The sequence below is a fragment of the Anas platyrhynchos genome, chromosome 12 (assembly GCF_047663525.1).
Source record: "Anas platyrhynchos isolate ZD024472 breed Pekin duck chromosome 12, IASCAAS_PekinDuck_T2T, whole genome shotgun sequence".
NCBI classification, from domain to species: Eukaryota; Metazoa; Chordata; class Aves; order Anseriformes; family Anatidae; genus Anas; species Anas platyrhynchos.
Window position 1 is genome coordinate 18,918,886 of NC_092598.1, and position 15,109 is coordinate 18,933,994.

General features: G+C 41.3%; 1 protein-coding gene across 2 annotated transcripts in view; it reads left to right on the forward strand.

The window, feature by feature from the left end:
* Positions 1 to 240: 240 nt before the first annotated feature.
* Positions 241 to 15,109, forward strand: part of NETO2 (neuropilin and tolloid like 2) — a 29,518-nt gene continuing 14,649 nt past the window's right edge. The window contains exons 1-3 of one of the 2 annotated variants that reach the window (XM_027466994.3): positions 241 to 653; positions 12,009 to 12,065; positions 13,562 to 13,702. In XM_027466994.3, the coding sequence (XP_027322795.1) occupies positions 620 to 653; positions 12,009 to 12,065; positions 13,562 to 13,702 (232 nt within the window). In that variant the 5' untranslated portion in view covers positions 241 to 619. The remainder of the gene's footprint in view (positions 654 to 12,008; positions 12,066 to 13,561; positions 13,703 to 15,109) is intronic. The other variant, XM_027466993.3, reaches the window with a different exon arrangement.

The following is a 15,109-nucleotide window of genomic DNA, read 5'->3' on the forward strand; positions in this document are numbered from 1 at the left end:
CCCCCGGGCAGCCACAGGCGGGCACAGCCCTTCACCTTCCTCCGGCCGAGCCCCCGGGCCCTTCTCCGCAGCCGGGCGAACCCCAGGACCCGGGGGGCGGGGGGCCGGGGGCAGCCGCCCGGCGCTGCCCTCCCGGGGCACGGGGCCGCCGCCCCCGCTCGGTGCCCGGCCCGGCGGGGGGAGCGCGGCGGCCCCGGCGGCTGCGGCTGCTTGCGGGGCTCGGCGGGGGGCGGGCACATGCGTACAAGCGGCTGAGGCGAGCAAACCCCCCTCGCGGCTCGAACCGGCTTCATTCAGCGGCTGGGAGCCGCCGGGCTGCGAGCGGAGCGGCTCACCCAGAGCCTCCTCCCCGGCCCCCGGGGCGGGCCAGCCCCGACGGTGCCCGCCGAGCCCCGCTCTAGATGGGACTGAGCGCGGCGGCGGCTCCGGGCTCGGGAGAGGGAGGAGGAGGAGGAGGAGGAGGAGGAGGAGGCTGAAGCTCCGGGCATGGCCGCGGGCGGGCGGGGGCCGGCCGAGCCGTAGTCGCGGGCCACAGCGCCCTCGCGGGGGGCCGCCGCGCCCGGCCGCGGCCATGGAGCGCCGCTGATCGCCGCCGAGGGGAAGCCGCCGCCGGGAGACGATGGCCCCGCACCAAGTCTGCTCGGTGCTGGAAGGTAGGAGCCCCCCGCCGGCCCCGAGCCCCCCGCCGGGGGGGCTGCCCCAGCCCCGCCGCCCCTTCGGCCGCCCCCGGAAACTTTTGGCCGAGGGGCCGGGGATGCTCCGCGCCGGGGGAAGCCGGCGGCAGCTCGGGGCGAAGGGGGCCGGGAGCCCGCAGCCACCCCCGGCTGCCCGCGTCCCGTCCCGGCCGGGCAGGGTCGGGCTGCGGGCGCTCGGCGGCCGGGGGGACGCAGCCGCGGCTCGGGGGATGCGGGGCTGCCCCGGGGCTCGGCCGTGCGCCCCCGAGACGCGTGGGGAGCTTCGCGCTCCATCTTTTCGCAGCCGGAATGCTCTGTCTGCACCCCTCACTCTGCCGGTGCGATGTGTAACTGTGGGCAGGGTAGCGGGCTCGCTGTCGGGAGCGAGCTCTGTTTTCAGCGAGGTTTTCACGAAATCGGTTCCTGCTTGACCGGTATTCACCTCTGCTTCCCTTGCTCTTGAGGCTTGTAAATCCTGTGCCTAACTACTTCAGGCGCAGAGGTAAACAGCTGAGGAAAGCCAGCCTCCCCCCCCGGCCTTTCCTTATCTGTGCTATTATTTATAGAGCCCGACGACAGGCGAAGGGTCTCTGATGGAAAACAAAGCTAAACGTGGCAGTTAACCTTGTGCCTCACGAGATGGTTCCTAGCGCTCCGCATCTTCTTCAGCAATGCCAGACGTGCACCACCGGGGATTTTTTTTATTAAATTATTCCATTAGGAAATTTTGGAATGTCTGTTTGCATTATTTAAGCCATCGAGGCATTACTGCAGTGGGGAGAACTGTTTCTGATGTGCATTGATGTCTTTCCACGGTATGAAAGTTGTAAAGAAGTCTGTTTTAAATCCAGAATGTTTCCTTAGCCCATAAAATCCCCTGTCTCTTGATCTGAAGGATAGTTACCTTGAGGGTTTAAATAAATATTTTTCATTTATTAGCATAATAATTGAGAGAAGAAAGTCTTTGCTTTCAGCAAATGCCCATTATATAGAGGTGTTAACCATCCACTGGTTTTAGACACCACAGGAACAAAAGGCTTACTGGGTAAGCCCCAAGAAAATGTAGTTAGTTTTATTTTTCCACTTCCTCTGTAAGTAATGTAGCACATAGTTAAATACCATAAACCATGGTAAAACCACCATAAAATACAAGTGACAATTCAGCTGCTTAATTACTTTCTACGTACACAGACTTGATTGCATTTCAGAAATATCCGATTCTTCACAATTTGACTACAGGGTTTCTCCTGAACAGAGCTCACTCTGATCGTTTATAATCACACTAGTGTCCAGTTAAAAAGAAAAGCACTTCTAAAGGAAGTTTTTAGTATTATTTACAATAAATTGCACAAAGCCATTAGTCAATAAGCTGTTAGTATTCAAAATGCATCACTTGCCATGGCTACAGAAACAAGGTATCATTACTTAGCATCATACATGCCCTTTTATCTCTTCTTCACTAGAAGTCTGCATATAGTCAGTCTTACAGCTACTCATGAAGCAGAAGAAAAAAAAAAAAAGAAGAAAAAGATTCCTATAAACAGACGCACGATTTAATCCTAAAACGAAACTATGGGAAATAACATTCGAATCAAGCCACCATATTTACAAACTGCATCTTAAATCCTGCATGGAAACTCAACCTACAATGACAGTAGGGTTTTCTTCTCTATACAAATGGCTTTGTAATTTACTTACTGAGTTCTGCTGAAGCCCATAAGAAGCACCCTGAAGCTCAGTACACTGAAAAACCCTGTATCTTTCAATAATACTTATAATGGTTTCAATCAAGTTCTTAACATGAAATGCATGCATACATTTCTGTCGTCCACAAAGGCTGTATTTTGGGCTGCGTACCCCAGGGCAGGCCCATCATGCTCACTTTGGGGCAATTCACCTTTCTTTTATTATACTTGTTCAGAACTCCTGTAGGTTATTCCTCAGCTATCAGCAATAAGGGCTGACTAAAAGAAACATTTTAATATAATTCTTATTGCCTTTATCCACAGTGTTCAGCCAAACTTGTAAAAGCCTCACGTTATGTAGCAAAGCCCATCTCACCCTGATTGTTAGCTCCCATCCAGCCAGTAGTGCTGAGTACCGAGGCTGCCATAGTGCTGCAGCTTTTGTCAGAGTGGAGCCCAGCCCACGTCTGCCTGCGCTGTCAGTGGCACGTGGGCTACTGGAGGCCAGGGTGCTCCCTGCATTTTGCCCCTTTAAAGGCAAAGCCTTTTCCTCCCTTCTGAGTTCGCAGTGAGTTTTTGACCAGCACTAGAATCGTTCTTGAATTCTAGCACAGCTTGCAAAATGCAACTGCTCTGCAACAATAGGGCATTATAGCCCTCGATTTCATACGAGAGAAAAGCAGCCGCTTTCTTGATAAGCCATGTTTCTGCTAAGCATTGGAACTAAATATAGCATCCTGAATTTCCTCATATCTTCCATTCACGCTATGGGCGTGTTCCCATTTTTCAGCTATGCTCCCCTCCTTCATTTCCATGCACTGATTGGTTAAAAGAAATAAATAAATAATCCGTAAGTTAAATCCAGACTATGTATTAGTTTTGCACTGCTTTGGTTATTATACTAGATCACCTTAAAAAGCCAACGAGAGAATTCTGTAGTTTCTGTCCTAATTCAACAAACAGACAGGGCTAAAACAAATTACCGCTGCTCCCGGAAAGTCGACATTCCCAGCCTTGCAATGAGGTCCAGAATTATTTCCAACTCTGCAGGTTGCAAGAATGTGGACTTCTATGATTAACTTCCTGCCGTTCTGCTCAGCCCCCTCATTTGCATTTTGGCATGATTTTAACAGCTAATTTCTCACAAACAAGTAGTGTTAGGATGTAAGGCTTCCTTCCACGTGAAAGCTAGGAGTTACAGTCTCCTGTGCCCGGTCAAAATAACAGCCTCCTGTACAAACAGAAGTTGTACAATCAAAAGTTGTAACAATGACCCAAGAAGCTGAAAGCAAGCAGACAAAAATATAATTCATAAACTATGTTCCTGATTTCATGACTTGTCCACTGAAGCCAACAGTGAATTACTGTTTGTAAAGACTGAAGTGGCCCTAATGAAGGCTGTAGCAAGTGTAAGCCAGAGTTTCATTTGTTTTTTACCTAAAGATGGGAATAATTTGCAACAATTTCTGCTGCACTCAAAAAAAGAAAAGCTAAGACTGCTTGCACTGTTAAGCAATTAAGGAAAAGTAACTCAAGTAACTATAGAACATTTCAAAAAGGTGCTGTGTTAAATACAAGATTATTTGGTGGTATGCATTATGCCTTACTTTTAATACACATACAAACTTAGTATCCAAAATGTACTGCTCCCAGAGTAGCATAACTTCAAAAACATTAACTCTCTAGTTTTCCTAAGACATACTTGACAATGACAGCTAAAATTTTTTACAGAATAAGCTGGTTACAAGTGCATTGCTATTAATAGAAAAGTTCAGTCTGTAAGTCAGGTGTGTGGATGCAGTTGGAGTACAGAGTAACACCAGGCTGAAGCTAAAGGAGCTACTGAATTATGTATCTCCATCTCATGAAAAGCTAAGATGATCTGCACCTTCCCTAAGGTTTAATTCATGGAGAGAGATTAGACAGAAAGATTACTCCCCAAATGAAACTTTATAAGCTATTCATCATTTGTGAACCTGTCAGAAATTCACATTATAATTTATTGCAGGGATGGCGAAGGGAGCGATTAAATGTCTGCAGTTGTACCAGAAATCACACAGACCCTTGTGCATGTTATTTACCCCCCAAACAGGTTACACATGCAGTGAGGGACATGCTTATCTAGACTCAGGCAAAGTCTTAATTATAGTATCTTGGCTACAGTTGGGGCTCTAGCACTGCAAACAGGCTTGCTGCTTTTCTGCCTTGTATACTCCAATTTGGTTTTTAATTAACTAAGCACTTAGCAGTCTTGGACAGCCTACATAGCTTGCTGCCTTTCTTGATACGTGACTGACAACTGCTGCCTCAAATACAGCAAGTGGCTGGGGTGGGGGAGTGTAAATTTTTCAACAAAAAAACAGCAGGTAACTTTTCATGAAAAAATCCACATTTCTTTTATTTTAGCTTATCTTTGTGCTTCACTCCATGTTCCGTTATTACAAAGCTGACCCACTATGCACCAGGAAGGGACTGCCAAGATGTTAACAATACCTGTCACAAAACCTCCTCCTTTAGCAGACAATAAAATCCATGAACACAGAGCAGTCTCTTTTCCAGGGACTAAAAGCAAGAAGCCAGGAAAAAATACTTATGCTCTACATTAGCTGCTCTCAGACATGACAGAAGACAGAAGAACATTTAATATTAATTCCGTGACAGATGTTCCTGAAAAGATCTCCACCGAAAAAAAATACGCTATATTGATAATAAAGAAATGAAGGGATAACAACGTTTGGAACAGTCTGATCTATTTCTAAGTGAGAAGTATCACTATCCAACTGTTCTAGGAATAAGTAATCTCTGGGAAAGATGTATTCAGAATAGTCATGTACAGCAGGATCGGTTCTGTCAGCTACAGGGAACCCATCTGAACTTCAAATCAGTGTATATGTTTTAATAAGGTTTTTGGAACCCCTCATCAACATGGTTTGCACATGCAGCCTTCTCAGCAGTCGCTTGCTGCACACAGCTTGGAGATGAAAAAAGATCTTCCATATAAAAAGGAAAGTGTCTATTTAAAAAGTGAAAGATATTATTCTTCTGGCAGAAGTTTTGCTGGCAGAGATACCCAGGATTGGATTATAAGTATCAGGATGTGGAGCAAACTGGTAGAATGAAGCAACCCACAGCTGCTCAAATATTTCTGATGGAGGAAGGGATCAGAAATGTTAAATGTTTTGGGCAAACCTGGAGGGGACTCTGTCACAGATCCATCCAAGCGTGAATTGCTCTGCAGATGATTTTTATGAAAGGGAAGTGAGAGAACTGCCTGTACCTCCTGAACCAGTTAACCTGATTTCTCTGCAGACATCCAGACTCCCAGTTTGTTTCTCTGGCAATCTTAAAGAGAGGAATCCCTACTGGAAACAGCCGGAGTGAGATGAAACTCTTATCTGAGCATAGACCTGAGTGCATTCAGTCTGCTGGCATGCTAATGGCTAACAAGATTTGGATCTTAGAAAGGCACTAGAGTCACTGTTAATAGCTGATGAAGCCCACTTCTGCTACCAACATTTGTGAGGAGGATTAGAAATGGGTTGGCAGCTCCACTAGCATGCTCTGGGTAAGACTTACAAACAGCTGAAGTACGTCTTGCCTCATGCACGCCTTCATCTCTGTTACTTTATTCTCTTGCAATCCTGCAGTATATTGCAGTAGCTCAATAAATATTAAATAAATAAATTTAAAATTGAGAAAATCACTGGGGCTGTTAATAAGCTAAGTTTTAGGCAGCCAACTTTATTGCTCTCTGATATTCATTTTAACAATCTGTGAACGTCCTGTTGAGACCACAGAAAAATCAGGGAGTGTATACAGACTGCGAACTGTAAGAGCATGTGAGATTCGAAAACTGCTGTGTTTTCATCCTCAGCAATAGAATTGTTTGCTTAAAAAAGCAGCAACAGATGCAATCCAATATTCCTTTTATCAACTTGCAAATGTCACCAAATGCTAGGAAGAGAGGAAAAGAAAACTTATTCCCATGGACTTTACAGTTTGTCTGTTTCTGAGTTAAAAATGGCTTGAATCAGAAAGGCGCTCAATTAGCTTCCTGAAAGAAAAGGAGGTGACCACCCACACAGAATTGCACAAAGTCCAGAGTGCCTCTGTTTTCCTTTTCCCACTTTACCTTGTTTGTCCAAGTTGAAAAAGTTATTTACAAAACCTGTCAAATACTTTGCATACAAGCAGCATCTAACAGCATGGGTCCCTATGCTTGATCAGAGTCCTTACAGGCAACTAAAACGCATATGAACAAATTATGCTGTACGTGTACTCTTGGCCAGAGAATAAGATAAAATGTAACATCACAAATGCCTCCACTACATTAACAGCTAAAATTGAGGTTTAGACTAATGTGGAAAAGCATTGGATGTAATGCTGGGATACTGCAATTAGCAGTTACTGAAAGTAATATTAATTTTAGCATGCAGGGGGGAAATTAAGAGCTGAGTTTAAGAATAGTACACAGGAAAGGACTCGTTCCCATAAGGCAAAACACAGTATATAATTAAGATCAAGCATTTGTTACTCAGGGCTGTATCTGCCAGAAAGAAGCAGGCATCCTGGCAAGATGTTGTAACATGCATGACCTGCGCGTTGCCAATTACTGTCTGTTTGGACTTCATGTACACAAGGTGCTGCCTAATCCAGGGAGTACGGCAGAGATAAAACAGTGAATCCTGCTCTAAGCAACGTCTGTCAGCTTCATCCCTAGGATTTTGACTACCACAAGTACTAAGAACATGTAATGCTCTAAATGATTAAGTCTTCATTTTTCAAATGGTGGAATTTTTCACTCTGTTTCTAAGTTTTGCTTGATTGCTCCCAACTTTGATATTCAGCTTGCCCTGCGTGCATAGATGCCCCATTGTTATCCCTGAAGACAGACACTGCTTGCAGAGCTACACAGCACATCTACTGTGTTTTCTCTATATGTGAAGATCCCTAGAGCATGCAGAAAAAGCAGAGGAAAGGCGTACCATAGAGAGCTCAGAGCAGTAGTGTATTCCATGAAATCTGAAGAATGCTTCTTGCCAGAAAGTACAAGCATATGTCAGATTTGCAGCCTACAGCACTTGTTTCTCTAAGCAAAACACTGGTTTCTTAATGTTGGTTGAGCATTTGTTTACTATAAAACTATATTATTCCCGTGTTTAAAGAGAAATAGGAGCCACTCGTTTTTTAATCTATATGTGTATATACTTCACAAACAAATTAACAGATATTTTTTGCATCTTATATTCATTTTAGAGAACTTTAAGAAATGTCAGCAAATAAAATCTTGACTCCTGCAAAAAAATGCATGGTTTATTACACCAGTTCAGGGGATTCTTTTATGTTATTCCATAAGCCTATTTCAACAACCGAATAGTGATGATAACTTGCAACGTATGATTAGTGTCTTCACACTTAAAAGTCTATATTACTGTCTGCAGGCTATGTGATCTAAAACATTTCATGCAAAGAAGTGAAGAAAATGAAAAATAGATTGTTTTAAAGGCAGAAAAAAACCTTGCTGCTTTTTCTTTATTTCCAGTTAATGTCACACAGGTAAAAGCTATCAGAGCTTTAAATGGTAGTACATAAACATGCACCATAATTAATGGAATTTGTCTGTAGCAAATACCAGATTCATGAATAAAAGAAGCTCCTCTTAATCTGTCTACCTCAATGGCTTTGCTGCTGTTGGTTTAATGGTAGCCCCTTGTACAGTTTAGATAGGAAGAAAAAAACTTAAAATAAGTTGCAGAATCACTTGTCTCTATTATCTTTAACAACTAACGATGTGGAAGTTTATAAGTCAGTCTCCACAATCTCAGTATTGTCTAGCAGAATTCTCACCACACTCCTCCATGAAAAACAACCCTAAACACCCTTCCGTCTCTTTGATATTCAATGTAGTCCTGCAACTGTGCACTGGTTGTGCTCCTGCTTACATTAGCAAGCCACCTTCAAGCATTTTGGGGCACCTACTACTTCTGTTTTCTGTACCATAGTAGAATACAGGGCTAAGTCACACGTTACCTTTCATCCACACAGAAGAATGTCATGTCTCAGTGACACCTAAGAGACTTTAAAAGATGAAAAAAGGAGCAACGGAGAAATACTGTGTCTCATTGCAAATTCAGGTGCATTATAACTATTTGAATTTCAGTTTATCAGAAATAACAAGGTGATTTATGATCCTTCTGAAAGTGCTACAAGACTTTTAGTGAATGTAGTTCAGTATCTCCGCATGGCTGCTCTAGTCACTGTGCCTGTGTTGCTGTACGCACTCTCAGGACACCGGTTTAGCACTAGCTCTCCACTGTGCCGTCCTACAGGATCTGTCTCTTCCCTTGACATCTTCCTTCCTTGTTACTGGTTTAAATTAGTCTTTGAAATTTGAAAATGTTTTCCAGGAAGCAATATAGATTTGGGACACCAAATGACTGCTTTGTTGTTTTTAAAAATTATACTAAAATGGGTTAATGGAAGCAGTCTGAAAGGTTTAAAAATATCCTGGCTCATTTTTTTCCTTCTTTTCTTTTCATCCTGAACATTAATAGGCCTTGTTTCCAGCCAAAAAGCTCCCATTTGCTATCATGCACTGTATTGTGTCGTGTAAATGCACCCAGTTTAAGGCAATGCTGCCTTAGGGGTTTCTGCCCACTACTCTCAGGAGGAACAGATATACACGTAAATATAAGTCCTCTCTCCACCTTTTTGGTCACAGAGATAAGGACAGCCCACCTAGAGAATATTAAGCAGTGTGTTTAAAAAAAAAAAAAAGATGTGTTTATCACCAGGGATAAAGGTAGTGGCAAAGGTAGGCCCTTAAAGATTTGCTACCTGGGCTGCTTTGAATACATCTTAGGGATTGAGAGCAAGAGAGGGAGCATTGCTAGAGAAAGGCAAGAGTTGGAAGAGATTTAAAATGAAAACGATGAAAAGGGCAGGGAACAATGAGAAAGTGGCATATGCTTACTATATCCACTCATCCGTATAACATGACAAAATTAAGACAGTAAGACAAATATTCAGACCATTTATCCTCTATAATTGTCTGCCTACCCACGCTGTTCTGCAGGAAACATGCACTGTTCCTTTGCACTTACACACACACAGCTCTGGGCTATTTATAGAAGTAGCACAGGCTTTAGTGAAAACCAATCAGATTTTCTGAAGTCCTTTTAGGAGGCCTGTTTCTGTCTACACATCATTTCAAGAAGGGAAATCACTGGTTAGTACAACGGAGTATCTGTTCAGATGTTCTTTCTACCTGTAGAAGAGACCACGATCACTGAAATAAACATAGATGCTTATGGATGTTCTTAGGGGGAAAAAAACAAACAGACCAAAAAAGGTATGCTATAACAGCATTAGCCACAGTAGATAGCTATACTAAAAATAAAAATAAAAATAAAAATAAAAATAAAAATAAAAATAAAAATAAAAATAAAAATAAAAATAAAAATAAAAATAAATGCAGATTTGTCTCTGATAAGGGACTATTTGCATTCATTCTGTTAGTCAAGAAAGTATTTATTCAAGATTTCCGAGTTTGTTTGCTTTATGAAAAAAAAAAAAGCCAAAACCCATTTTGCATTTTAAGAAGCAGGTGGTCTAAAAAAAGTGGTCTAAATTGATTTGAGCTTCCTATGTCCTTGCAAAATAGAGGGTGGTCATCTTTAAGAAATGGAAAAAATGGTCCTTGTCAAGTTGTCTCATAACCATGTGCAGTCTGTTTTAATATGGGTAGAGAGAAGAGAGGGCAGCAGAAACATACATAATAAAACAGAAATGCAAGACTGACACTTCCAGGGGCAGACTTTGATTCCTTCCATCCCTCCCCAGGATAATAGATCTGTACCAACATTACAGTGGCATCTATATGAATTTAGTCAAGATCTCAGTAGTTCATAGTCAGTGCATGCTCCTTCTGGAGCTCTCAGAAGGGCTGAAAGTCTAATAGCAACACAGAGAATTCACAGATAGAGAAACTGCCATTTCAGCATGAGCAACTAGGATGCCTGAGCAATGAGAGGGAAAAATCAGGAAACAGAATGAACTTCTTGAATGTGACAATGGAGTTCCTGTTGAAATCTTTTTTTTATAGGGATGAGGCCATGCCAGTCTGACTTGGTATTAACAAATCAATTAAGAACACGGGAAGGGCCATACCAGGTCAAATCAAAGGTCCATCTAGCCTGCTATCTTGTCTTGCACAGAGATGCAAAAGCAGAGGTCTCAGACTGTAAAAGTAGAACAAATGATATTTGCCTCAAATTCTATCCCACACTTCCAGCAGTTTATGAATCAAGGGGTTCTTGAAGCAGAATCTTCCACTCTAAGGATGTGTTACGATGTTTGTGCATTAAAATAAAATAATCTTAGTTTACTCTGAACGTGCCACCTGCTAGCTTTGTCTGATACCCCCTGGTTCTTGTAGTGTAAGAGAAACTAAGTGTTTGCTGTCTGTTCCCTGTCTCAGTATGATATTACAACTTGTATTCTATCTGCCCTCAGCCAGCTTCTGTCCGAGTCCTCGCCTGCTTCACCAGTTCTCTAATGTTTAAAATTAGAGATATTCAAGATGGAGGCAAACCAAAGATTTGAAGAGGGCATAATAATATCCTCTAACTTCATTCCCTTTTCCCTTCCTGGTAATCCCCAACAATTCAAGGAGACAAAGCATTTTAGGAAAATCAGGAGATTAAACCTGCTTTAAAGCTGTTGATGAATAGGGGAGTGTGGAATCCTTAGTGTGTGCTGTTCAGACCAACTCTTCTTGGGTGCAAGGGAAGTGTAATCATAAGGCAACGTCTGAAAGCAAGACCATTGAGACAGCTTCTTTTCATGGAAGGAAGGAAAAGGGTTGGGGGAAGGAATATAACAGAAAATCTTTAATAGGTCAAGTATCAGTTCAAATCACAGGTTAGTTCAAACCTAGAAAATGCCAGCATGTAACAAAATGCATCAGCAAACCAGCATGCTTTCAACAGTGTACATCCCAACATCATAGCTTCTGTAACTACTCAGAGTAAATCTCACCATCACGAGAACTTGCACCTGCACTGTTTGCAGAAATCACTGCTATGGGGTTGTAGCAGCGTCACAGCAAGCAGTCTTGCGGATACAATTCTGTAGCGCTCCTGAAACCTCTGTAGGGATACAACCATGCAGTGTCTCCTGTGGTCCTAACTAATTTTGTGTAAGCTAGGGAAGTCTGTTGTATACACATTATGCATATGGAGGTGTAGGATAAATACTGTTCAATAAAGCTGCCAAACATCTCTTTCAGGATATAAAAATTATATAGAAGATAGACATCATTTAACTTTATAAAATGTGTTCAGATCTGTAGATCCTCTATAAAGGATTCTTGAAGTCCCTTTAAACAACAAATGATCATTTTCATAAAGGGTTTCTTAAGGAACATGGAAGAAGAACCTGCAGTGCACTTAAACTACACTAGTTTCCTAAAGCTGAAATTAAAAAAAAAAAAAAAAGCACATATATGTGCTTTTATGTGCATGTATTTTTGTATGTTCTGAGTTGTTTGGGCTAGTGATTCTAGGATTTGCATGAATTAGGATTGCATAAAATGGTCTGTAATTTTGTTCAATTACTGATGCTTTTCCTGTTCAATTTCTCTTACCAGTGTTGCTGGTAACAATCCTTGTAGTGGAAGGGATTGCCATTGCACAGAAGACACAAGGTACAATTTTGGTTTGATGATTTTCTTTCAAAAAATGTAAGAGTTTAGTAGTGTTGAATTAAGCAATATAAGTCAAAGTATTCAGATTCTCATAGGTCTTGAATTAATTATATGAGTTCTGGTATTGTCCATCCCTGCCCCCCCCACCCCCCATCATTTACTGCATTTTTTCCAGTTGAACAAAGCCATCCAGTCACAAAGAACATGAAGGTTCATTTACCCAGTTAAAATTCTATGGTTTTAGAATTTAGAGGTGGGAAAAAACACCACGGAAATTCCTGTTTTCTCTATCTGACAACAAGCTTTTCAAGCAGTCCGCCCACAAATATTTTTAAAGCCTATACCTCCTGAGGGGGGAAGGCAATAGTTTCACAAACCTTATTTTCTCATATGTGGGATTCATCCACACATCGGAGAGAAGAATTCCTTGAACTGACACCTACAGAATTTCCTTGAACGATTTCTGTAGGAGAGACGAAGTTTTCACCCCCGTAAATAAAGGCTGCCAAGATATCAGTGGAAGGTGATGTAATTTGCAATTTACTGTAGGCAGCTATGACCTGTATCAGCATGGACTCCCTCTCAAAGGTCTGCAAGGAAAAACTGCATAAATATAAATAACATGATGAGAGCACCCCTGTGAGATTTAGGAAAAATCTAGCAGAAACCACATATTTTGTTTCCTTCTCTCTTCAGTTCTGCTGATATCAAAGAAGAGGGTCAAAGGTACTTAATAAGAATGTTAGAAGGATCATACTGCTCCCAGGCCCCTTCTCCAAGGATAAAGAAATCTGATCTAACAAAGCTTCTGTGAATGATCCAGTACGGTGCATGATCACAGTAAAGTGCAACATCTCAGCCACAGATCATATTTTCCTGCATCCAGAAAAAGAGAGCTTTGATCTTAAATGAGAATCTTAGCTACCAGTGCAATCTACCTACTGCTATTAATTTTATTAACTACCATTGCTGTGTTTAATTTATTTACCTATCATAAGCATTTTTTATTCCAACAAACTGTTGTAAATAGCTTAAGGGCGATATGCTTTAGTATAGTCTGGAATCAGGGTCAAAGTAGTAAATGCTGACAAATAGTGTGGATTACATCTGCATAGGAATGGAAAAGACACAGGACATAAAATAAAGCTGTTCTATTGGCAGCCACTGTACCTATATGACTTAGAAAAAAGCATCAAGAAATCTAAACTCATGCGGGTAAAAAAAAATTTACTCCCTCTCTTCCCTTCCTGAGGATTACTGTACAGATCTTACATTCAGAAATTATGATCTCGTCAGGATATACCACACCACTAAATTGACCAAAAGATTTTCCTAGCTAGATATTAACAAGTGGCATCTATGATAAGAGGGTTCTCAACCAAAAAAATTACTTTCTTCTCTTATAGGTTGTGTATTATGTCAATGTTTTACCTTTGCAAAATCAAATTTGCATGCTTCCAGGAGACATTTATTTGATCTCTTTATTTTCCCTCAAGGTGGGCAAAATATTGGACTGAATCGCATTCCTCCTACCCAGTGCGATAATTGGGTGCGGACTAGTAATGGAGGACACTTTGCTTCACCAAACTACCCTAACATGTACCCACCAAATCAAGAGTGCATCTACATCTTAGAAGGTACCAGCTATATTTCTGTTTTGTTGTATTGTAACCTTACTGTTAAATTGATTATTTTAAACTGTTAAAACTGTCGTTTTAACATATCATCAAGTATCGTATAGTCATATCGGTAATATAATCGATTCTTTAGTTACTTGGTTGAGTGAGAAGTTAAATGTACTCTTTTGGGTAACAACAGCATGTGAATATAAAAGGCAAACATGTAGGAATCATCAATATGGAATAAGGCATAACCTCACAGCCAGAGAAAGCAGCATCAGATCTGCTGTAATCTATGAAAGCACAGAACTATTAAGATAAAAAATGTGGCTTATCTTAATATCATGTAGAATATTGCTGATAATAAATTGGAAAAGATGGCTGAAGAACTATCTTTAGCATTTATCAGATCACACTATATTAGTCTAAATCTATCTCAGGGACAGCAAATCTTTATGCTGCCCTTTATTAATAAAAACCCCACACCTGTCTGTCACAGTAGCACTGTACTAAAAATGGACACTTGTCCATTTTTGCACTACTGAAGTTATGCAATGGGGATAAAAAAAAAAAAAAAACATTAACTAGAAAAAAATACAATCTAATGGGAATATCTTGGATAAAGGCTGCAAGACTTGGGACACACTAATTATTTTTCCTCTTCCTAGATTGCATTCAAAACACACTGAAGTCAGCTAAAAACACTAGTTTGCTTCATCATCAGATTCATATCAATTAATTGGTGTTTTTCAAGTAACAAGTTTCAGCGAGTTTTTATTTGTCCTGATTAATATGGACCCTCATTTTTGTTTCCATGCATGCACATTGGAAGTTTTGTATCTTCCTTGCCACTGAATGCATGGAGAGCAGATATCCTGCCCAGCTTTAGGGTTCAGACACACTAGATCCAGTGCTGGATCTTCTTTGTACAAGGCAGTTTCCATGGGGCACAGAAACAGCTTCCATGCCTCTGTTCTCACTGTCATTACACAGGAACATTGTGGGAACCTGAGCGAGAAAAAGGTCCTCCACTGTTTCTAGCTAAGAGATGGTCCTTCCTGCAGACCACTGCCAATATGTGCAAACCAACAGCCAGAAATATTTTTAACTCATGTATAATTAAGGTGTAAATGTCTAAACAGTGTTAAAGATGTATAAATAAATCCTTTTTGCATCCAGAAGTAGACAGCATATGATTCATTAATGCTGTTGTTCCAGATACCAGTTAGTATCTGAAAGTTCATAGATGACACTAGCAAGAAGCACTAAGACTATACACAGAATATAAAAGCATGGTTCCAAACTACAGATGTGAAAGTGTGCTCTGATCAGTGATCTGATTCAAATCCTGGTTCAGACTTACCAACATCTGTAGTCATTCGTATATTGATAATATATATTAAGCAATTGCACTTTTCTGAGAAT